The 24011-nt window shown below is 39.5% G+C and overlaps 1 protein-coding gene across 2 annotated transcripts; it reads right to left on the minus strand.

The window, feature by feature from the left end:
• Window positions 1-245: 245 nt before the first annotated feature.
• LOC140729532 (uncharacterized) lies at window positions 246-10887 on the minus strand. Of its 2 annotated transcripts, XM_073049367.1 has the most exons (3): window positions 10741-10887; window positions 9526-9722; window positions 246-1334 (listed from the first exon to the last, which is right to left on the minus strand). In XM_073049367.1, the coding sequence occupies exon 3, from the start codon at window positions 1313-1315 to the stop codon at window positions 434-436; it is 882 nt and encodes a 293-aa protein (XP_072905468.1). In that variant the 5' UTR covers window positions 1316-1334; window positions 9526-9722; window positions 10741-10887; the 3' UTR covers window positions 246-433. The 2 variants fall into 2 exon arrangements, with proteins under 2 accessions (XP_072905468.1, XP_072905467.1); XM_073049366.1 differs by lacking the exon at window positions 9526-9722.
• Window positions 10888-24011: the final 13124 nt, after the last annotated feature.

Here is a 24011-nt window from a genome sequence, read left to right on the forward strand (position 1 = left end):
AAAACAATCCATTGAGAGGCATTTCCTACTGTGATCTTGCCATTGTATTGCAGGATCACGGACATTCTTCGGTTAATCTGGTGATAGAGATACAAGGTCCTATATTGTATATTCACCACACTATTACACCATCAGCTGGTAACACTGGCACAGTACAATCTATCATTAGAAAAACCCTCTTTGTTTGAAAAGACCTTATCCTGTAATGTAACAGAAGTCATATAACACAATGTTATATAAAGAAGTAACCAACTTTCCTTTTTATTTGTATGTGTTCTACATTAGTTCACCCAGTGCTGATTCCTTAGGCCTTTTAACTCTAGCTGACTGCCGCATTGTCTTCCTGGTCCAGGATGTATTGAACCCAATCTCACAAGACCATCACTAGGTGCCTGAACATGAGGTATTCCATGGCTGGTACCTGCAGCCTGCTTCATGTCCCCTCGTGTGAGCATTCTAAGGCTGTGAAACTGCCCTCTGTTTCCAGTCCTGTAGAGCCATTTTTGAGGATGCTATGCAGAGGCTCCTGATTTTCCTCATTTTCATCACTTTCTTGAGCTCTGATGGCCAATAATTCTGCTGCCCCTTCACCCACCAATGTCACCCCAACTGCCACACTCGGTGGGTGCTTGGTAGGATTATGGTCATAGGAAAACAGTTTGAGTCTTGAAAGGTGCTCCATATTGGGAAACTCTGTAATTTTATTCTTGTCCATGTCAAGGATTTCAAGAAATTCCATTTTCAGTAATACCTTTGGGAAGTCCTCAAATCTGTTGCCGTATATCCAAAATCCACGTAGGTTAATGAATTTAACCAGATCCTCTGGTAAAGTCTTCATTTTGTTGTCCCCCATCTGCAGTGATTTCAGGCTGGGCATGTTAATTAACTGTTTGGGAAATTTTCTGAAATAGTTGCTTTCTATCCATAGACACCTGAGGTTTTCTAGATTCCTAAACTCTGGAGGAATTGTCATTAATCTATTGCTACCAAGGTAGAGTCGTGTTAGGTTCTGCATATTGCATACAACTTTAGGCACATCTTCGAATTTGTTAAAATCCAATGCTAGGATCTTTAAGTTGACCAACTGTTGAAACTCATCAGGAAGCTCTCTAAGCTTATTGTTGCTGATGTACAACTTCTCCACATATGTAAAGGAGCATATTGGAACTGGGAGTCTCTTTATCTTTTTGTGGCAAGCATCCAGCATCCTGTCAGCCATTATTTCATTCATGTCATTCGAAACGCAACTCAGTTCATCATCAGAGTTGCAAGATAAAACAGAAGCGACCTTCTGAAACGCACTCCCCATTTTCATTCTTGGAGGTCACCCCTCCCTACACAAGATAAAAAGAATCAGAATGGAAAATTTATAACATTATCAAAAGCCATAACCCACCACAAGAGATACAAAGTAATTGTTGGGTGGAGATTTTTAGATAATATGAACCGCACAATCAGAAAATCAGATCATGGTAAACCAAAACCTCCTTTGGTTAATTTTAGTCCATAATGGCCCAAAATTCCCTCACGATAGCATCCAGTTAATTATGCAGTTCAAAGAGTTCATGAATTGATCGGTGTTATTGAGGAACTTCTTAACATCATCCTTGCAATTTCTTTTGTTAGTTTAAACTTGAACTTTGAATGGTGTCCCAATGTTATAATTTAGTTTAAAATATTTTTTGCAATATAAGCTTTTTATTCTGTATTTTAAACATTATTTATTTATGCTATGTTATCTATGTTATATATTACACAAAGGTCAACCCTCAGGATATTCCATTAAGGCTGAAAATACTTTTACATAGTTTCATAATAATTGCTATCTTCAACAGTAGTGATTAATTCTCTTCTCAAGACTTCCTCCAGCTATTCAATATTTTTGTGTCCCTAATTAAAAAAAATTAAACGCTGATGACGAACTTAGCTAAATGTGCAATTTGATTGGAGCACTTACTGTACAATTTAATCATAACCTGACTTGTCAGCTACTGATTTTGCTGTGTTATACAGTGCATCATAAACTACATGTGTTGCTTATTTTTTTTGGTATCTGCAAAGCCTTAAAATTGTTCACATTAACTTGTACAAAGAAATATTATTTCAATCAATTTAATAATTTTTGAACTCCCACTTCCATTAACATTTTTTGTATCATCTGTAATCTTAGTAAGTCATTTCTGAATGCAAGATTTTCTGTGCTATTTTGAAGGAGTAATTGTATTAATACTGATCTGCCAACACACCATTCATGTGTCTCCTCCAACTTATACCAGTTAATACAGATCTTAACAAAATTCCTTATTCATTACAGATTTACTTTGAGTCCTCAAAATTTTCAACCTAATTATCTTGTAGTACTACTTTTATCATGCACCTTACAGAAGATTAGCTCTAACTTGAAAGGTGACATGCTCAGGATCATCCACTGAATATACATTATTACTTTCTGTTATTGTTTACCACTTTATCATTGTAATTGAAAATGTCTTGTTGATAATTTATTCTACTTTTCCACACTGGCCTGAGGGAAAACTGGTGGACCTTTACTTAGCCTATTGGAACTTGTGGAGTTGTTTGATTTGTACTAACCTATCTAATGCAAATGTGCCTTGTAATGATTCTTACTATCTTGGAGTCCCTGCTACATTCCTTTGATACTTAATAATTTAAAACTGACCAAAAGTATACAAGATTAACAAATTTAAAGCACAAATAATGAGCAGCAGAAATGGAATTCCAGAGATCTTGTGCATTAGTTAAAAAAAAATTGCAGCACAAGTTGAGCACAACTCCAAAACTGGCTACGTCCCAAGATCAAATTAATCAATATTATGGCTTTTTGCTAAGTGAACTCCTTTGTAGTCTTTGGATAGGGTTCTGAAAATTGGCATTTAAAAAAATCATTAAATATTTTTATTTGAAACTACCAGGTAATTTATGACAATAGAAACATTGCAGCTAATAAATAGTTGTGAATTTTAATTTAAACTAGAGTCACTTATAGATAATAGACTGAACAATCTGATTAAGAATGTGTTTTTCTTAATAAATGCATTTTCTGCTGTATTAGTAAAACTGAACCATGTTTCTTCTCCACATACTCCACATACTGCTGGGAGTGGTTGTGAGAATAAAATTATATGCTATATTTAAAATAAAAACAGTAAGTTCTGGAACATGATCCATGATCTATAGATATGGTGATACGCAAAGTGGATAGGATACGTGTGTGGTAATAAAGAACACTTTAATTTTTCCAGCTTGTGGTGGTTGATGTAGTTATATGTGAATTTTCAGCATCATAAGAATTTAAGCATTTTGAAGATATTTTTGGCATTAACTTCGATGCTTAAGGGGTCACCAGTGAGAAGAGAGCAGAAGACCATGGGAATCTCATACAGCTTAAACAAAAGCAAACTGTACTGGTATGACTGCTTGCATATACAGTACGACAACATCTTTTATGATTCCCAAGTTTAATAAGCCAGTAACTAACACCAAGCCAAAGGAAATACTAGACGACATTCCAAAAAACTTGATTAAAGTGACATAGAAGTGGACACTGAAGGGAGATGGCAAGGAATTTTGAAAAACAGTTGAAATATAGCCACCAACGATGATGCAGAGGTTCATAGTTAAGGAACTTTTTTTTTTAGTATTTTTCTGGTTAGTGAAATAGAATAGGGTGATGCCATGGGTCAATTTGAACCAAAACAAAAATTTTTAAAAAAAATTTTAAACTCCAAATGGAGACCAAAATTTTAATCATTTGCTGCTTCATTGAATATTCCAAAATGAAGCAATGTAAAATGGTAATCGATTACCTCCACAACAATTCTAGTCTCTGTTGTGCCAATTTACTCTGCACTAGCTAACAATGCCGGATGTGTGTTGTGTACAAATGAAATAATAAACACTATTACTGAGACTGTAATGGCAGAAAATGCAATATACACTTCCACAATATCATTACCAGCACATTTAAAAAGCTCCATCTTTATTGGGGAGGGCACTTCCAGTAGTTGGAGGAAATGACATTGAACAGTCACATGGCCACAGGAGCAGGGTAAGAGAGGGAGATGGAGGTTGTTTAGTAAAAAGAAACCCGTCCACATTTTAAATTCTCTCAGTGAATACTGCCCCAAAAATGAGGCTGTGATTAGCCTGACTTTTGGTTTGGTCATGTAGCATAGTTACAGTTAAGCTTCTCATCATAGTTTAAAAAAATGTGCCTCATTAAAACGTACACTTTTGCAGCAAAGTGATATCTTATGATTTACTCCATCTTTGTGTCCTCTAAAGGGAGGAGCAAGAAAGTGTCTAAGTAGAGATAGCTCTGTGCTCCAAAGCTAAAGATTGCAGGAACTGGATAAAATTAGCCATGCTAGATTTGAAGATAAGAAAATTGCAAAAAAAATTGTGAATAAATGCTGTAATTAGGCCAAGGCTGCTGTGAATGAATTACATTTTCTTAAATTCTAAGTTGGATCAAGATGAAAAATCAAAGAAACACTTTGTTGACCCTAAATGTGCTTTGTGATATAAACATGAAAATCAATTGCTCCACCAAAATGACTATGAAATGGAAATGTCATAGTAATTCCAGGAGAGATGATTTTTTCAAGGTGGTGCTAGGCCTAGTTTCAAACAGGAATTCAGAAGGGTCTTGTTTCTCCCCTACTCTAATATTACATACAATAAAAGAATACAATAAGATATTTTACTTCGAGGGCATCAATTAAGGTGACTCAAAGCAGTGCAGCTCAATGGAAATAATCAAATATTCCCATTTCAGCCTGCTACCCTTGAGAACCACAACTGCATCTAAGCTCTGCACAGTCAATAGCAATGTTTTAATGCAATTAAACAATCTTATTGCTGCTTAAAACCAATGGAAATAGATCAGACTGTAACCACCTGACTACCCCTTAAGATGGTGGTGGAAACAAGGTTATCGCAGTGGGCTAAAGGTGCATCTAAAAATACGAGGTTTTTGACTGCCAATACCAACTATCTTGCTGGAAACAGTCTCTGGTAAATAAAATTGAAGATCTCAGAGTTAGGGTACTGCATCAGTGGGACATTAGGACCGCTTGCGTCTTTTGTTTTACGGAACCCTGGTTAACTCCTTCCATTCTGGATTCAGCGATTCAGGTTGACAGGTTCGGAATACACTGCCATGATAGGACTGCTGAATCTTTTACAGCCAAAGGCAGTGGGGGGGCGGGGGTTGCTTCATGGTCGATTCCTTATGGTGTAAAAATGTGGCAGTGCTGTCACACTCCTATTCACCAGATCTGGGACACCTCGCGCTTAAGTGCCAGTGAAATCACCTGTCATGGGAGATTTCAGCAATCCTTTTGATAGCGGTGTACATCCCACCACAGGCCAATGTCAAGCCGGCTACAGACAAACTGCACGTTGTAATCAACAGGCATGAAACAGCACATCCTGGGGATTTTAACCAGGCCAGCTTGAAAAAGTCACTAATTAATTATTATCAGCAAATCACTTGTAGTACCAGAGGAAACAACACACTGGACCATAGTTACACCACATTAAGAGCGCTTACTGTGCTATTCCACGCCCACACTTTGGATGAACTTCTACTCCCCGAGTATAGGCAGAGATTGAATGAACCAGAACCAGAATCAGGATTCTGATTCTGCTTAACTTTCCTTGTGTTTGATAACAGGCCTGTGCTGTCATGTGCTTTTGTAAAATTCTGTGGCTGTAGCTGGATATATCTTTTGTTCTTCATGTAATCTAGAAGTTCATAAGACACATACTTCACCCCATTTAATGGTTACTTAATTTTATGTGACTTCTAATTTAATGATATTGTATACTTCACCTCAATAACAATGATCCTTACTCCTGTTTTATGCTTGGCCACACTGTTGCTAAAGAAAAGCTAATTAACAAAAGAAATTGGATCCAGTTTCATTGTTTACAGTGAAGCCTGCGATGTAGGTGGAAAACAATGAGCATAGCAGTGATCTATGTTCTAAGTGCTCTACCATAATGTAAAGTCAAGCCAATAAAACCTTCTCCATGATTAACCGAATATCTCTTGGACTTTGACCCATGATTGACAACTTTTTTGGATAGATGAAATGATGTACCAGTTTTTTACCATATCTGATATCTATGGCTAGTTAGATCTCTTGAACTGAATAAATCACTATCGCAATAAGCCCAGAAATCGGGGTTGCAGGGTCAAGGTTTCTCAACCGACGTTTCCTGCGAGTATCCCTTAAAAATCAGCACATGGTGTCAGTATTGGCCCAGTCATGGCACAGTTAGTTCTGAGTCAGTTGATGAAATCAAATTTCACATCAGAAACTTAAGTGTATTGATATAGGTTGAAACTCCAGTCCAACACTGTAGCTATTCTTTAGATGAAACACAAAACTAAGATGCTACTCATTGGAAGTCAAATATCCAATTGCACTAATTGGAGAGGCATGTGCCATCTTCCTGGCCGTGTTCCATTCTTTGATGAATATCACTGCAATAGGAATTCTTTTCATTTCTTATTGTGGGATCTATCTATCCCCTTTGCAATATCTTGAAGTTATGAAAGACATATATAAATGGAATTATTTCCTTCATTTTATATCTATAGTGTTTAATTATATGTTCAAAAACACTTCAAGGATGCCTTGTATACAATGAACAAATGAAATACAGTTGCTTGTCTAAAATCAGAAGAAAAGTCAATGTTCTGCATTTTTATCGTGCTGTTCATATTCCTTCTGAGATGCCTGAAGACCTTTGTAGTCAATATTCCTGAGGTGTAGCCTCATCTACCAATCTTCATTCAGGATGCTTTCAAAAAGAGAGTGTGATGATAACCAAATAGTTCAGGTTAAAACAAGCAACTTGATAAGCACCCCATCCACCACACCATTCTTTCCACCACCAGTATTCTGTGGCTGCAATTTTTACCATTTACAAAACGCACTATCGCTACACCTCTGAAACCTACAACCTCTAACTTTAAGAACAATGAGGTTAATGGGTGCATGGGAACACGAGCACCTATAGTTTTCCTTCCAAGATATACACCAAATGAGATGTAAATTCTCAGGGTCTAGATGTCACAGGGTCTAAATCCTGTAACAGCCTACCCTGCAATGTTATGGGAGTACACTCACCGGAATATCTGCAGCAGTTCATAATCTGGTTCACCAGTAAGTTCTTAAGGTTGATTAGTGATGGGTAAAGTATGCTAGTCTAGACATTGATAACTACATACTAAAAATTTTATAAATAAAAGTAATTATTTTTGTAATGACCATTAAGTGATAAACATTGGACAGAAAATTGATGGTTTTTCTAAAGTCTGAGAAAAGGTTGTTTTACATTTATATGGAGTCATTCATGTACTTTTTGGGATCTCTCAGTCAAAGATTCCAAAACATGCCTTTGTTTTATTTAATACAATGTTATGCCAAGGGATTGCTGAAGCCCACTAGAGTGGATGGATAGGTCTTGGTTTAATCAAAAATAAGCCACCCCTGATCTAATGAACTGGTGTATAAGCAGCTCAAGTCTCCAGAGTGGGAATTTTGAACACAACCTTCTGACTCAAAGCCTCAACTTCCTAATCATTTATGTTTCAGTTCAATACTGGTTGAATACTCCCTTTTGCACAAGAGAATAAACTTAAGGATGATCTTCATTTTTATCAGATGTACAAGACGACTCAGAGGGTCATGTCTTTAAAAACATTTGCTCAAAGTATATGAGAACCAGAATCACTAAGTATTTTTAAAGCAGAGTTAGATTGAATCCAAATCAGTAATGGAAATGATGGTTATTGGGATAAGTGGGAATGCAGTTAACATAACAGTCAGATCACTTGTGTTGTTATTAAATGGTGGAACAGGTTCAAAGGAACTAATTGTAAATTGAAACATTTTATAATCAGGGATGAATGCACTAAAAATTGTTTAATCATACCAGGTTCTATTCTTTCCAAGAGTTTCTGTTGCTTGAAAAGCAAGAATGCAATCTTACAGAGCCAGTTCATACTTCAGTATATTTCATTATCAATAAACTGAGACTAAAATGAAGCAAATGTTATTTGATTACTTTTTGTATGAAGGACAAAGCCACAATGAACAACGTGGTATACAGTTGTATATTTTATGATATCAGATGAAGAAAGAACGTGGATTAGGAAAATGGTTTGTTCTTTCCTCATCTAAGGAAGGCCATAAGATCTATGATTTATTTTCTCTTCAGAAAGTGTAAGGAAGGTAATGAAAAAGGCTTTACGTGCATTGCTTCAGAGATCTTGACCTTAATTTATATATTTTACTTAATATACATATTGATTGGACTGATCAATTGTTTTACACTCCCAAGCAAACTTGCTCTGATGTGCCAACAATAAATCTGAATATGATTTATTGAAGTAAAAAGCCTTCCTCCTTGACTTTATATGTTGTCCAGATAAATCTTTATTCTTCCAGTTTATGGTGGACTTTGTAAAAGTGAGATAGCCCACAACACTCAAAAGGTAATAAAAAAGAAAGGATAGCTTCATTCTTCTGACAAGTGTTAGCTTTGCCTTAATGGTGGCCTGTTTATCTCTGAGTCAGATAGCTGTGGCATTAAACCCACTCCTGGAGATTTAACATGTACTTGAGGCTGATATTTCTATCCAGTGTTGACGGAGAACTGCAGTGCCATCTTCTTACCCTTGCAGGTGAACAGAAATAATTGTATCACACTAATCAAAGAAGATCTACAGAGTTCAGCACAGTGACTGGCCCAGTGGTTATCCTACAATGTATATTAATAAGAGTAGATAGATTTTGTTATTATGTCATTATATCTTGTGGGAGTATGTTGTGTAAATTTGGTATCACATTCCTCGCATTATATTGGTAATTACATAACAAAATTATTTGGAGTTTATAGATTACTTTGGAATAGCCAACTGTGAATGACCCACTTGATACAAGTTTAAAGTGATAAAAGTATCTGTTCTTTCAACTATGTTGTTGTTAATCCAAAGCCTTCATTTCTCTTTCATTGTTTTAGGAAGTAGCAAGTCCTTTCCAGCTCAGAATCCTAATTTTACACAAAATTTCTCTTGTCAGGCTTGTGAAAGGTCTCCTTTCTGGTGTGGTACTGGTTGATGGTGGTCTAAATGTATGAATCATTTTCAGCAGGGTGGGACATGAGTATATTATAAACTGCATTCTCTGAAGTTAATAAAGCAACGTGTCTGAATATTTGGAAAAGAGAAGAGGCAGTGTGAAGAAAATGGGACTAGAGCAAGAAATGCCATGTCATTTGTGGGTGCAGATGTCAGGTGGGGAGATGGATGCTATATTGCCCGGATTGAACAAGTCGTTGCCCGGCAGGTCCCTCCCATTGTTTATGTTCCATAAGAGTTTAACATCAATGATTAGCAGAAACGATACAATTGCAAATGCGCTCAAAGGCGTGTGTCATTTTTTAAAAGTTCAAGCAATGTCATATCAGCTTGAAAGCACAACTCACATGCTCATGTTTCCACATGCAGAATGCTCTTATCCCGAACCCCGAAGCAGTTCGCTGGACTCACAGAGCCACGCAAACGCTGTCAAGTATTGCCTCTAGGTGTTTCCCTCAGGGGCTGGGGTCGCGATGAGTGAATGGATGTGGGTCATGGATGTAAAACGCACAGGTGAACTGGGCGGATAGGACACACGTTATTGCTGTCAGGAGGAAGATAAAAGAGAAAGCTTTTATTTCTGGTTCTTACAAAGTTGCCGTAGTGAATAGTGCTTCGATCTCTCTTTTTTTGGTAATAGATAACCGATACTTGTGCAAAACTAACAAACCTGTTAAATAAGTGACCTTTCTCTGAAACGGGGGCTGGGGAGACAGTGCAGAAACAATTATACGACCTAACAGGTAGGTCTCTGTCGATTTGTTGGAATAATATATTAAATATATATAAGGGAGAGCGAGAGAGAGAGAGAGCGAGAGAGAGCGAGAGAGAGAGAGAGAGAGAGAGAGAGAGAGAGAGAGAGAAGAGGAGAGAGAGAGAGAGAGAGAGAGAGAGAGAGAGAGAGAGAGAGAGAGAGAGAGAGAGAGGGAGGGAGGGAGGGACGGAGGGAGAGAGAGAGAGAGAGAGGGAGGGACGGAGGGAGAGAGAGAGAGAGAGAGAGAGAGAGAGAGAGAGAGAGAGAGAGAGAGAGAGAGAGAGAGAGAGAGAGAGACTGAACCCATGAGTGCTAACGGAAGCTCTGAATAGTGCCCCCCACAAGGATAGGACAAGATTGGGAGCGACATCTGTGGGTACACATAGGTTAATTTGTGCCGCTTTTTCTTAAACAGTAGCAGTCGTTCCTCCAATGCTGATTAGTGACCCGGGATTAACCAAGTGACCTTAAAAATCCGATCCAACTCCACACGGCAGTTATCCTGATCCTATCCTGGCATATGGCTTCAGTTGTCCTGGCTCTCCTGCCGTTCGCTGATTCCACATAGTGAGTGGTGAAAATAACACGGGAGGCTTAGCGTCACAGGAATGGACGAGACTGGGAAATTATGAGGAAGGCATCTCCACAAAATGGCAGGAGTTATTGTTAAGGTGAGAAGTAAGCTGACACGAAAAGTTGCTTGTGCTAGTTTTTCCGGAATTTGGAGAAACTGTGTGTGCTCCTTCAACGACCAGGGAGTAAAATAAGCCTTACCCTCCGCTCCCCTCCCTTTCTCCGAATGTCCTACCTTGTCTATTGTGTGATGGAGACTGTCCAAACCAACAGCAACATCCAGGAGCGAAAGAAGGTGACATGTTAACAAAGATCAGGCTTCCTTTCTCCTCCCAGACCCCGTTGATCCGCAGACGTCACTTAACTGAATCCTTGCACAATGCAAATTACAGCAAGCGAAGGGAAGAAAAAAAAGCTCGTCCCCGCCTCCCTCTCTCCCTGCGCGTCCTCGCCGTCACCATGGAGACAAGTAAAGAGATAGCATTGGGGAAAAAGAATCATTGAGCTAGTCCAGCACGCAAAAGCTGCACCAAGTCTAACTACAAGGATCCCGGGCTCCCTCTCCCCCTGCCCTTTGCTTTCCCTGGGGTACCCAGCTCTCTAGTGCATGTGTGTTGATCTTTATCACGGGCAACTGTCAGCGTAAAGAAAGCAAGAGATGCTCTGTTGCTAGGCTGCACTACGCCAAACCCCGGGCACCTTGGCAACCAGGCTTCATTGCAATTATCTTCAACCATTCTTTTTTTTTGTTTAAATCGTTTGCTTGAACGTGATTTTTCCTCACGAAAAGAGATCCAGTCAACGCGATGCTGAACTTCAACGGATGGATTGCTTTTTTCTTAAGGTCGAACCGCCTGTAAAAAAAACGTGAATTATAAATTATGCATCAGTGGATATGTTTCAAGAACGCGTGGTCGACAAGAATCCTTCAACTGGAGCTGGATCCGCTCGACATGCAGGTTGTATTAATGACTAAAATTCTTGAAGAATCCGTGCAGTAGACTGGCACTTCATTACATAACTGGGAAACTACACTCTGGAACTGCTGTCCTTTAGATAATTGCTTAAACCCGGAGCCGGTACAGGTAGTTTACGTAAAGATTGTATATCCCAAGGAGTAGATTGTACCCCAGTCCCGGAGTTGACGCTCCCATCTCAATGAACAACCTGTAAAAACTTAATACAAGTCTGCTTGTGGGATCTAGCTGTACACAACATGGCAATCTCAGTTGCCCAGAAATTATTGGCAACTATAATACTTCATTGCAGGCATAAAATATCAACTCTTGTTTTTTTAAAGTGATTGCATATTCATTATCTGATCCTAATTCACTTGTTTGTTGTCTTATTTCTTCTTTCACTTTATGGAAGTTTCCATTCAACCGATTGACTTCTACTGGAAGATAGTTCCTAAGGAATGTGGCCTTTAATGTGGCTGCTCTTCATTTGCAAATAGTAAAATTAATCTGGCAGACTGACAATTAAGGCCAGCGTAGCCAAGCACAGAGATATCCCTGTCCAAAATGCATGCAACAACATTGCCAATGTGAGTCATTGGAAAGCAGTAAACTGAAAATGCTTAGTACATCAGGTCAGAATCAATGAGTCTATGCTGACTACAGTGCCTGACTAGTCCTAATTTCCAGCGTTTGGCTGCCCCATCTTTCCATGTACCTATCGAAGTGCTTCTTAAATGACACTATTATGCCTTCCACAATCATTTCCTCTGGCATTCGATTCCATATACTCACGACCCTCTGTGTAAATAAATTGCCCCACAAGTCCCTTTTAAATCTTTTCTCTCTCACCATAAATATATTTTGTCTGAATTGCTGACCCAACCAAAATAATTTAACACAGCCAAGTCTCGTGTTGAAGTTGAGAGGTTTTTTTTTGTCATAAAAAATGCTGAATAGCAACTTGGTAGACTATCACTTAAAATAAACTTATATAAGAGCTTACATGGCTGCTGAAAGAACATGCAACTTTGAAGTTAAGCTGTTATTCATATTTTCAATCAAAATTACCACTACTTTAAAACATACAAGTTTAACAACTTGACTTCTGAAGAGTTAACAGTCTCATTTTCTGTTTATACCTTACAAGCCAACATCAGAAAATGCATCTGTGTAAATTATTTCAGTATTCCTTGATCCCTGGCTTTGTAATTAGATGTTATAGTCATTTGGATTGCTCTTGCAGTCTATTCAGTAGCTGTATGAGACTTTGCTATGCGCAAAGCAGGGAAGCCGCACCTGATATTGTTTGTTTCCATGGATTATGGGTAATTTGTCTTTAAGTGGTGTGGTTTTCTACTTTAAGGTTACGCCACCACTCTCTGAGACAAACAACTTTACAAGCTGGAACAAGACAGCTGAGAAACTTACGGTTGCAAAACAGATGGTTTATTTTATCTACCAGCTCCAGTAGGGAGCTTACATTGAAAGCAACTTCTGACCCCACAGCATGCAAATACAAGTATTCAGCCTGCTCCATGCTTCTTCAGCCAATTAACCCAGTAAAGCACAAATGCTGGACATACTTCAAGGACCTATTCCCCTCAGTGATAAGTATGCACACTGTTTTGGATAATGATGTGGGATGGGGGGTGAGGGGGAGGAGGGGAGGGGAATGAGGAGTGACCCACCAGGGCAAAACAACAGTAACTAGGTCTCCATCTCTGAGTCTAGGTCTGCGACTCAGAAGGGAAGGGGGAGAAGAAGAGTACAGTAGTGATTAGGGGTTCCAAGTTCAAGGAGCAGACAGGAGATTCTGCTCATGTGAAAGAGACAACTGGGATAGTACATTCCCTGGTAGTACACAGCCAGGGTTAGAATCATCTCGGATCAGGTCGACAGTATTCTAAAGTGGGAGGGTGAGCAGCCAGAAGTCATGGCACATAGTGGTAGGAAAAGAGATGGGGTCCTGAAGAGTTAGGTGGAAAGTGGAAAAACAGAACTTCAAGAGTAGTAATCCCTGGATTGTTGCTGGTTGCTACATACCAGTGAGCATAAGAGTAGAATGATGTGGCAAATAAATGCATTGCAGACGAATTCAGGCAGGTTTCCATGTTTCAGGATCATTGGGATCTCTTCTGGGGAAGGTATGGCCTCTGCAAAAAGAATAGATTACACCTAAACTTGATGGGAACAAATATCCTAGTGGGCAGGTTTACTTGAGCTGTTGGGGAGAGTTTAAAATAATTTGGCGGGGGGGGGGGGGGAACTGGGAGAGGTTGGGCCAGTTGGAATACAATTAGATGAAGTGTGCAGTTTAGAAAGGGATAAGAATTTAACTTCCGATACCATTGGTGTAAAATTGAAAACTGTGATGAATATGAGGGGATGATTGATAACTTTGTGGCCTAAGGTAGGAGTCAATTTTGGAAAACCTAGTACATTTATTTTTCAACATAGTCCCCTCCTACATTTACACACTCAGTCCAGCAGTCAAGGAGCATACGATCTTGGACCTCCAGGAAGTGTCCACAGCAGGGTTGATTGAGAAGTTTGTGACCTAAGGTAGAAGGAGATGAGTTATTAACTTCAAACTTTCACTGAAAGGGTTGACCTGCACGTGATTGTAACGAGAAAGTTGGAAGTTAAAAACTCATCTCGGTCTACCTTAGGCCACGAACTTATCAATCACCCCGATGAGTTATTAACTTCAAACTTTCTGCATAATCATTCAAAGAATTCAAAGAATACTGCATGTGCATGGAACGTGAGCTGTATAAATCATCTCCTTCTACCTTAGGCCACAAACTTCTCAATCACCCCTGCTGTGGACACTTTCTGGAGGTCCAAGATCCGTATGCTCCTCGACCGCTGGACTAAATGTGTAAATGTAGGAGGGGATGATGTTGAAAAATAGATGTGCTAGGTTTTCTAAAATTGACGCTGTCTACCTTAGGCCACGAACTTATCAATCACCCCTCATACAGGACAGAAGGTCTTATATATGAATGCATGCAATATATATGGAATCAGTTGAATGATCTTCTCGCACAGTTAGAGATTGGCAGGTATGATGTGTGGCCATCTTTGAGTCATAATTGGGAACTCAACATCCAAGGATACATGTTGCACCGATAGGACAGGCATGTAGGCAGATTCAGTAGGGTGCTCTGTTGGTAAAAAATGAAACCAAAATCTTAGATAGAGATGACATAGGATCAAAAGATGAGGAATTCTTGAGATTAGTGCTAAGGAACTGTAATAGCAAAAGTACGCTGATGGGAGTTATATACAGGATTCCAAGCAGTAGCCAGGATGAGGGAGGGGCTTGTGGTTACAAAGTACAACTGGAGATAGAAAAAGCATGTAAAATTGTCAACGTTAGGATGGTGATGGGGGATTTCATTATGCAGGTAGATTGGGAAATCAGGTTGGTGCTGGTTCCAGAGAGAATCTGTGGAATGTCTATGAGATGGTTTTTTAGAGCAGTTTGTGGTTGAGCCCATTAGGGAAAAGGCAATTCTCGATTGAGTGTTGTGTAATGAACCAGATTTGATAAGGGAGCTTAAGATAAAATAACCCTTAGGAGGCTAAGAGGGAGAAGCTAAAATCAGATGTGTCCATCCGCATTATAGTGGAGTAAAATAAACTATGAAGACATGAAAGAGCAGCTGAACAAAGTTGCTTGGAAGGGAACCCTAGCAGGAATGGTGGCAGAACAACAATGGATTGAATTTCTAGCAGCAATCAGAGGTGCAGGATAGATACATCCCAAAGAAGAAGAAGTATTCTAAAGAGAGAATGAGGCAACCATGGCAGATAAGGGAAGTCAATGACAGCATAAAAGCAAAAGAGAGAGCATACAATATTGCAAAAATTAATGGGAAGCTTGAGGATTAAGAAACTTCTAAAGACCAGCAGAAAGCAACAAAAAAAAACCATGAAACATGAAATATGAAGGTAAGCAAGCAAGAGGACACCAGAAGTGTTTTTTTTTCAGATATATAAAGAGTCAAAGAAAGATGAGATTAGAAATTGAACCACTGACAAAGGACACGAGAGAGGTAGTAATGGGGAACAAAGAAATGGCAGATGAACTTAATAAGTATTTTGCCCTGCCTTCACTGTGGAAGATACCAGCAGTATTCCAGAATTTTGAGAATGTATATAGCTGCTATTACTAAAGTGAAGGTGCTCAGGAATCTGAAAGGTCTGAAGGTAGGTAAATCACTAGACCAGATGGACTACATCCTAGGATTCTGAAAGAGGTAGCTGAAGAGATTGTTGAAGCATTAATAATGATCTTTCAAGAATCACTAGATCTGGAATAATTCCGGAGGTCTGAAAAAATCGTAAATGTCACTTTAATCTTTATGAAGGGTGGGAACTAAAGGACAGGAAATTATCAGGCAGTTAGGCTGACTTCAGTGGTTGGGAAGATGTTGGAGTCGATTATTAAGGATAAGCTTTTGGGGCACTTGGAGACACATGATAAAATAAGCCAAAGCCAGCATGATTTCTTTAAGGAAATATCTTGCCAGACAAAAACGTTGAAATTCTTTGGGGAAATAAGAGGCAAAAATATTCAGTGGATGTAGTTTATGTCACAACCACAGATTTGGCAGTGCAGTAGATACAGCAATTGTGCTCGTGACTATGCACATGTCAGCTAATTATTACTTCATTGTGATAGTATTTAACTCCATTCATTCTGCCGTAATATTGGTCGAGACTTGGACATAGCTATGCTTAGTTATCTCCATTCTGCCTTGCCTGAGAAATTGGACTGTCGAGTCAACTGACTGTGAAGACTAGCAGTACTCATTTTATTCTTAGTTGTTTTTTTCAGCAGCAGTGTAGGCTTTGTTTTCTGTGTTGAGTGTTTTAGTTAATGGTCCTGTTTGACCTAGCGTTTATTGTTTTCTTTTTCCCTTTAACACTGTTCGCATTAAAGTCTGTGAACTATCAACCCGCTTCAGTGTCTCTCACTCTGCACTTGGACCATATCCGAACCTGGTGACAGCCAGTCTCGACCACACAAAGATGGACCCAGCAGAGAGAGAGAGCAGCTGACCTTGGCCATGAGATTTATTGGTCAGTGATTTGTTGGGGCAACAATGTTCCATTGAATTTATATGTATGAACTCTTGTTTCTGTCTCCAGCATGTCAGAAGGATCTTGCCAAGTAATGGACCCAGCAAAGTTTGAACAGTGATGTTTTGACATTGGCGGCTTCAGGAGAGGCTGCCATTATTTTGAGTGCATGTCCTGACTCTACGTTTTTAAGAATCCGGAGTCCACATTCCAAGCTTCTCTAGTCTTCATTGAGTTTCTCTGGTATTCATTCCAAGCTTTTTAAGTCACACTTACTCAGGTTCCCAGCTTTGCGGTCCGGTGACTCAGGTCAGCATGACAAATGAGCACTTCAAGCAAGCTTATCAATTGATTCAACAAATCATCATTCAAGTCAATAGTGTAAATTCTGGAAGAGTCCTTCTCCAAAGGCATATTTCTGGCTGGTGTGTGCAAATACATAAGTAAAATAGACCTATCAAGAGTATTTTTAACCTACTGATGAAATCCATGGTCCAGACTGGGAAAATTTAACTTTCATGTAGCGAATTAAACAGATCTACAGAGAACCAGCTCACTTAGCAATGAAAGAAGCCTATCTATGAGGTCATGATCTGTAAAATTGAGAGTATATCCTAATTGCCTCTGGAAAAAATTGTGAAAGATAAGACATTGAGCAAGATTTGAAAAGGTTCCTTCTCTAAGTTTCAAGTTTCATATTTTCAAGGTTTCCCAAGGACTTTTCTCTATGTACCCAAGGTTTTTACTTTTCCGATTGTTTCCAAGGCTTATTCAGGGTTTATCAATGTCCTCCCAATCTTCAGGACTCCCAAGTCTCCCTCTTGGCCCCACCTGAGGTTTCTTGATCTTAGACTGTTGGGGTTTTCGGGTCTCTCAGTCTACTAACATTTATTAATAGTTTAAGACTTCTTTGTGTTTTTCTTGAGCGACTTGCTCTTGGTAATGCGGTTTTCTGGTGCTTTCTGTTCAAGTTTCTTTTGATAGACTCAAGGATTCTGTATTGGTTTTACTGTTGAAGCAGTTGCCCGATTAGCTCCAATCGGAGGGTTCTCATTTTGAGAATGATCCCTCTCACGGTGCTACTTGCTCGAGCTACCTCTGTAAAAGCTCTTGTTTCTGTCTCTAAATGGACTCCAATATTGGCAGTGCACACCATGGCACTTACCTACCACTGAAGGACATCTTGGACAAGTCCCTCATCCAGGACTTCCAACAGACACAGGTCTGTGGCACTTCAGGGGCTGCACCTAGAGAGGGGGTTCTTGTCACAACCATGGATTCAGCAGCACAGTAGATACAACAATTGCACTCGTGAATATGCATGGGTCAGCTAATTATTATTTCATTGTGATAGTATTTAACTCCATTCATTCTGTTGTGGTATTGGTTGAGACTTGGTGATAGCTATGCTTCATTATCTCCATTCCACCTTGCCTGAAAAATTGGACTGTTGAGTCAACTGACTATGGAGACTGGCGGTATTTGCTTTATTCTTAGTTGTTCTTTTCAGCAGCAGTGTAGTCTTCGCTTTCCACGTTGAGTGCTTTAGTTAATGGCCCTGTTTGCCTAGCGATTATTGTTTTGTTTTCCCTTTAATACTGTTCGCATTAAAGTCTGTGAACTATCGACCTGCTTCAGTGTCTCTCACTCTGCACTTGGGCCATATCCACACCTGGTGACAGTTTACTTGAGCTTTTAGGAGATCTTTGACAAGGTGCTACACATGAGGACCTAAACAGAATAGGAGCCCGTGGTATTAAGAAAAGATATTAGAATGGATAGAAGATTGGCTGACTGGCAGGAGGCAAAGAGTGGGAATAAAGGGGACTTTACTGGTTGGCTGATGGTGACAAGTAGTGTTCTGCAGGTGTTGGTGTTGGAACCACTTCCTTTCATGTTATATGTCAATGATTTGGATAACAGAATTGATGGCTTTGTAGCTAAGTTTGTGAATAATAAGAATATAGCTGCAGGGTCAGGTAGTATCAAGGAAGCAGTGAGTCTGCAGAAGGACTTAGACAGAAGAGGAGAATGGGCAAAGAAGTGGCAGATGAAATATACAGTAGTGTAGGGAAATGTGTGGTCATGAATTTTGGTGGAAGGAATGAAGGTGTAGGGGAGAAATTTCAAAAATCAGAGGTGCAAAGGGAAATGGGAGTCGTCTTGCAGGATTCCCTGAATGTTAACTTGCAGGTTCATTCAATGGTAAAGAAAGCAAATCCAATGTTAGCATTCATTTTGAAGGGCTAGACCTCCTGAAAGCTCAAGTAAACTGTTACCAGGTGTGGATATGGCCCAAGTGCAGAGTGAGAGACACTGAAGCGGGTCGATAGTTCACAGACTTTAATGCGAACAGTGTTAAAGGGTAAACAAAACAAAACATAACTTGTTTTATAAAAACAAGTTATGTGATGCTGAAGCTTAATAAGCATTGGTCAAACCATACTTGGAGTATTGTGAGCAATTTTGGGCCCCTTATCTAAAAACGGATGTGCTAGCATTGGAGAGAATCCAAAGGAAATTCACAAGAACCATCCTGGGAATGAAAGGGTTAATGTATGAGGAGCCTATGATCTCTGTGGGCCTGTAATCACTGGAGTTTAGATAAATGAAGGGGGATCTCATTGAAATCTATCAAATATTCAAAGGCTGAGATACAGTGGATGTAGAGAGGATGTTTCCTATAGTGGGGGAGTCTAGGCACAGCCTCAAAGTAGAAGGAACACACACAAAATGCTGGAGGAACTCCGCCGGCTAGGCAGCCCCTATGGAAAAAAGTATAGTCGATGTTTTAGGCTGAGACCCTTATTTGTCTTTTTTTTAAATAGAAGGGCATCCCTTCAGAACAGAGATGAGCAGGAATCTCCTCAGCTAGATGGTGATGAATCTGTGGAATTCATTCTCACAGATGCCTATGAAGGCCAAGTCACTGAGTATATTTAAAGCAGAGGTTGATAGGTTCTTGATTAATTGGGGTGTCAAATGTTATGGGATGAAGACAGTATAATGGGGTTGAGAGGAATCATAAATCAGCCTCGACTGAGTGGTGTAGCAGACTCAATTGGGCAAATGACCTAATTCTGCTCCTATGTCTTATGGTCTTACCTACGGAATTTCAGATTTTTTTTTGTTTCGTGTAACTGGTCTTCTGACGTATATCTAACCCATTGCTATGGATGACTCTTTGGAATTTGGTACAATGATCAGCTCAATGCAGAAACCACTCACTCGCTTCATGCCATACACCCTACTTATCTAATGCCAAGTGATCCTAAGTCTAAGGGTTGGTTGTTTTTAAACCAGCTAAGACTATGCAACTTACCAGCAAAAGCAGCAAGGGTCTTCCAATTACCGCTGACTGCACACATTGCTTTGTATGTCCCAGCTGTCAATTCTGCTGCAGACCGAAGCTGAAAGGGCAGTGTATCATTCAGGTCAATGCTCAATGTCCTGGCAGCAGTCACAATGCTCTCATTTACCTGCTGTCTACCGAACCATTTGTATTTCAGCCTCATAATAAATCAAAAGGTGGTTACTGGCTGTCGAGGCTATCTGTTAACATCAGTTTATTATTATGGTGTGAACCTCTTGCATGTGTGCACAGCAGTGTGAGAATCAGTATACTAATCATTCTGAGATCTCTTCCCTTTCTGGGGACCAGTTTTAGGAAAACACCTTTATTAGGTACATTTCCATTTAACTATTTCCCTTTGTTCCAAATTAAAAGGTACTTTAGAACCCTGTGTATCCCATTAAAAAATGTCTAGTGTTATGGCTCCCATTGATTGCTTCAAGTTTAGTAAAATATTAACAAACATACAATTCCAAACATGAACTAGATTTGAAAAATTAACGTCAACTTCTTCCTACCAGTATGCTGTGCAAGTTTCACTCCAACGTTTTACTCAGATACTTCTTAAAATAGCCAGTGGAAATATACAATGAAAGACATGTTTCCACACAAAACATTTTGAAGCAGATCATTAGTGTACATCTTCTAGAGGAGTTAGCAGACTGTCAAGATTTGCGATGGTGTGGTACATGCTGCATAACGTTGCCATCGTGACCGCAGGTGGGGGACAAGCAGGAGCAGAAGGAAGACAAGGGGAGGAGACAATAGAGGCCTTTCCTCCATAGTTCCTTTCCACTTGGGCGGTTCACAAAAGGCTAATTTGAGTGAAATGCCTGGAACCAGTTTCCCATCCATCAACCGTCCCTCAACTCCACATTTTATGAGTACACAGTCTGCCTGTCTTCAATGGATAAATAAAATCTATAAGAAAATAAAGATTTATTTTTATGCCAGATTACTAATAGCCATTTGCAAATTAGTGTTCGATTAGTGCCCTTCTTCTGTGTGGCAGTTGTGTTCAATGCTTCTACAATGATTATAGGAGGCCACTGAATGGTGCAAGAGACTATGAACAGAGCAGATAGGGCAACAGAATCATACAGCAGTACAGTACACTACAAGCCCTTCAGCCAACAAATCCACGTTGATCACAGTACCCACCCAATCATTTTCAATTTACTGCATTTGGCCCATATCCTTCAAGCCCCACCTGTCTCTGTGCCTATCCAAGTGCTTCTTAAACATATTATTGTACTTACCCCAACTATTCTGGCAAGCTTGCTTCATATACTTACCGCCATCTGCATGAAAAATTTGCCCTGGGGTGCCTTCTTAATCTTCCCCTCTCACCCTAAATATAATCTCCATAGTTTTAGTTTCCCCAAAACTAGGGAAAAAACTGTTATCATCCACCTTATCTCTGCCTCTCAGTACTGTAAATATTGCTATAATGTCAGTCCTCATTCTCCTGTATTGCTAGGAATATAGACCCAGTCTAACCAACCTCACACTATAGTTCAGGCCCTGTAGGCCCTGTAAAAGCATCATTTTAATGCTTTTCTGCATGTATTTCCTTAAGCAAGGTGATCAAATCTTGGGGAGGTTGAAAAGGGAGATCAAAACTCTGCATCTGTGGCTTATCCAGTTGTGAAAGGTGTTGGATGCTAAACTGTGAATGGGGCAGGGGGCTCTGAAAATGCCTGCATCCTCAACTGGGGCAGAATCCAAACCATGAGATGTAAAGGCAAGGCTGACATATTTGCAACCATATTCAGCTGCAAGTGCTGAGTGAATGACCCCACTTTACTTCCTCCTGATATCCTGACAATTTCCTTCCATATCGGATGAAGAAACAACTCAGAGCACTGAATGCAGCAAAGGTTATGGGATGAGAGAACCATGCCAGCAAAGATACGAAAGACTTGCAGTCCAGAACCTGCTGTACCTCTAGCAATACTTTTCCAGTACAGTTTAAAAACTAGTATATCCAACAATGTGGAATATTACCCAGGTACTGTACACAAAAATCAGAACACATCCAGTTGATCAATCAGCATACAGGTAATCTATTCACTATTGTTAAAAGAGTGATGGTTGGCAGATGAGAATAAGCAACAATTATTCACTAATAATCTAGTCACCAATATTAGTTTTGCCAGGACCACTTGGTTCCAGATTTCATCATGGGCTTGTCTAAACATTAAAGAGTTGAATTACAGAACTGAGATATGAACCACAAGTGCTGAGTGAATGATCCTAATTTACTTCCTCCTAAAACCTTGATATCAAGCCAGCATGTGATTCAATGTGGCATTAAAGTGTCCTGATAACAATGAAGTAAGTAGGGTTCAAAGGGAAAGCTATGATTGGAATCATTGCTTACACAAAGGGATTTGGATGTGGTTGCTGGAGAGTAAGAATCTGTCCACCAGAACATCTCAGCCCAACTGTCTTTGGCTAGTTTATCAATATCCTCCCTTCTATCATAACATCAGTGGTGGGAATGTTTACTAATGATCAAAAGTTCAATTCCATTGGCCGCCCTTCAGCAAATGAAGTAGCCCCTGCATTAAGACCTACTCAATAAGACTGAGGTAGAAAAAGGATTGAATTCCTGCAATCAGAGTTTAGGAAGCAAGAAAGAGATTAAAGAGTGTAATTTCATCTCCAGATTGATATTGGTGTCCTGTGTTAATAAGTACAGGTATAGGAAGATAGCGCAGTTAAGTGTGTAGCTGGAGAGATGGTGTAGGACAAAGGCAAAGCACTGAAGAAAGTCAGCAGCATCTATGGAGGAAAATGGACATTCAACATTTTGGTTGAGACTCTTCATGTGGAGTCATCCTCTGGGCTAGGACACTACAGAGGATAATCAAGGCACGGTCTCCTATTACTAACATTATCACATCCACAGATCACCACTCCACAGCTCCCAACCTTATTGTTCCCATTGACTCTATCACATCTCTCCTGATCCATTCCCTTTCCATCCACATGCTCTCCAACTTTGAGTTCAACAGCTTTGAGTTCAGTGGCCCAGATCTCCTCATTTTCACAATGGATGACCCCTCCAGGACCTTGTACATATGTCGCTCCAGTTTACAGCATTTAGAATCTTTTTGAGTCTCCATCATGCAGGAGAAACTTAGATTCCTGAAAAATTATGACACTTTCTGAGAGAGGCAAGACCTCTACAAATTAGATGGCTTCTACCTCAACAGCAACATAAGCAATATATTTGACAGTAGGAGCGGGGCTTTGCTAGTTCTGTTGGGAATGCCTTAAACCATCACTGCAGGAGGATAGGAAACCAGTGGTAGAAATATAAACAAAAAAAAAAGACTAGACTGGAAGTAGAAAACTGGAATCATTGTTCAGGTGAAGGAATATTTAAGAAAGCAAAGGGAAAGAAAAAAAGCAATAATGCAGGATGGCAAGGGTAATATTAACCAATGTATGTGGAAGGGATGATGCAAACATACACACAAATGCACTGCCGAATAGAGTCAGTGTATGGAAAAAAATTTAAGGGAATATTAAAGGATTATTAACTAAAGACATGCAACATAAATAAATTGAAGGTACAAGGAGAAGTAAATAGGTGTGATCTGATAGCTATTACAGAGATATGGTTGCAAAGTGATCAAGTTAGATATTGAATGTTCAAGAAGGATATCCTTCCATTTTGGAAGGATAAGCAAAAAGGAAAAGAGGATAGATATGTTTTTATTATTTTATTTCGAGATGCAGTGTAGAATAGGCCCTCCTGGCCTTCCAGCCATGCTGCCAGCAATCCTACAATCCCTGATTTAAACTTAGCCTAATCATGGGACAATTTACCATGACCAATTAACCTACTAACCGATATGTCTTTTGCAGTTTCTGCATTGAAATTATATTGGTTCTGAAGTTCGAAGTCTGAAATCAGTTTTCATAGAAATAATAAAGGTAGAAGTCATTGGTGGAATCGTAATTAGTATTTTCCCTCTCCCCCCCACATGGTAGCTAGACTGAAGGACAGGTTATAAATGAAGACATAAGGTGGCCTTGTAAGAAATGTACTTCAATAATCATTGATGATCTCATTCATCATCTATGCACATA

This window comes from Hemitrygon akajei, chromosome 6, assembly GCF_048418815.1.
Source record: "Hemitrygon akajei chromosome 6, sHemAka1.3, whole genome shotgun sequence".
Lineage (NCBI taxonomy): Eukaryota > Metazoa > Chordata > Chondrichthyes > Myliobatiformes > Dasyatidae > Hemitrygon > Hemitrygon akajei.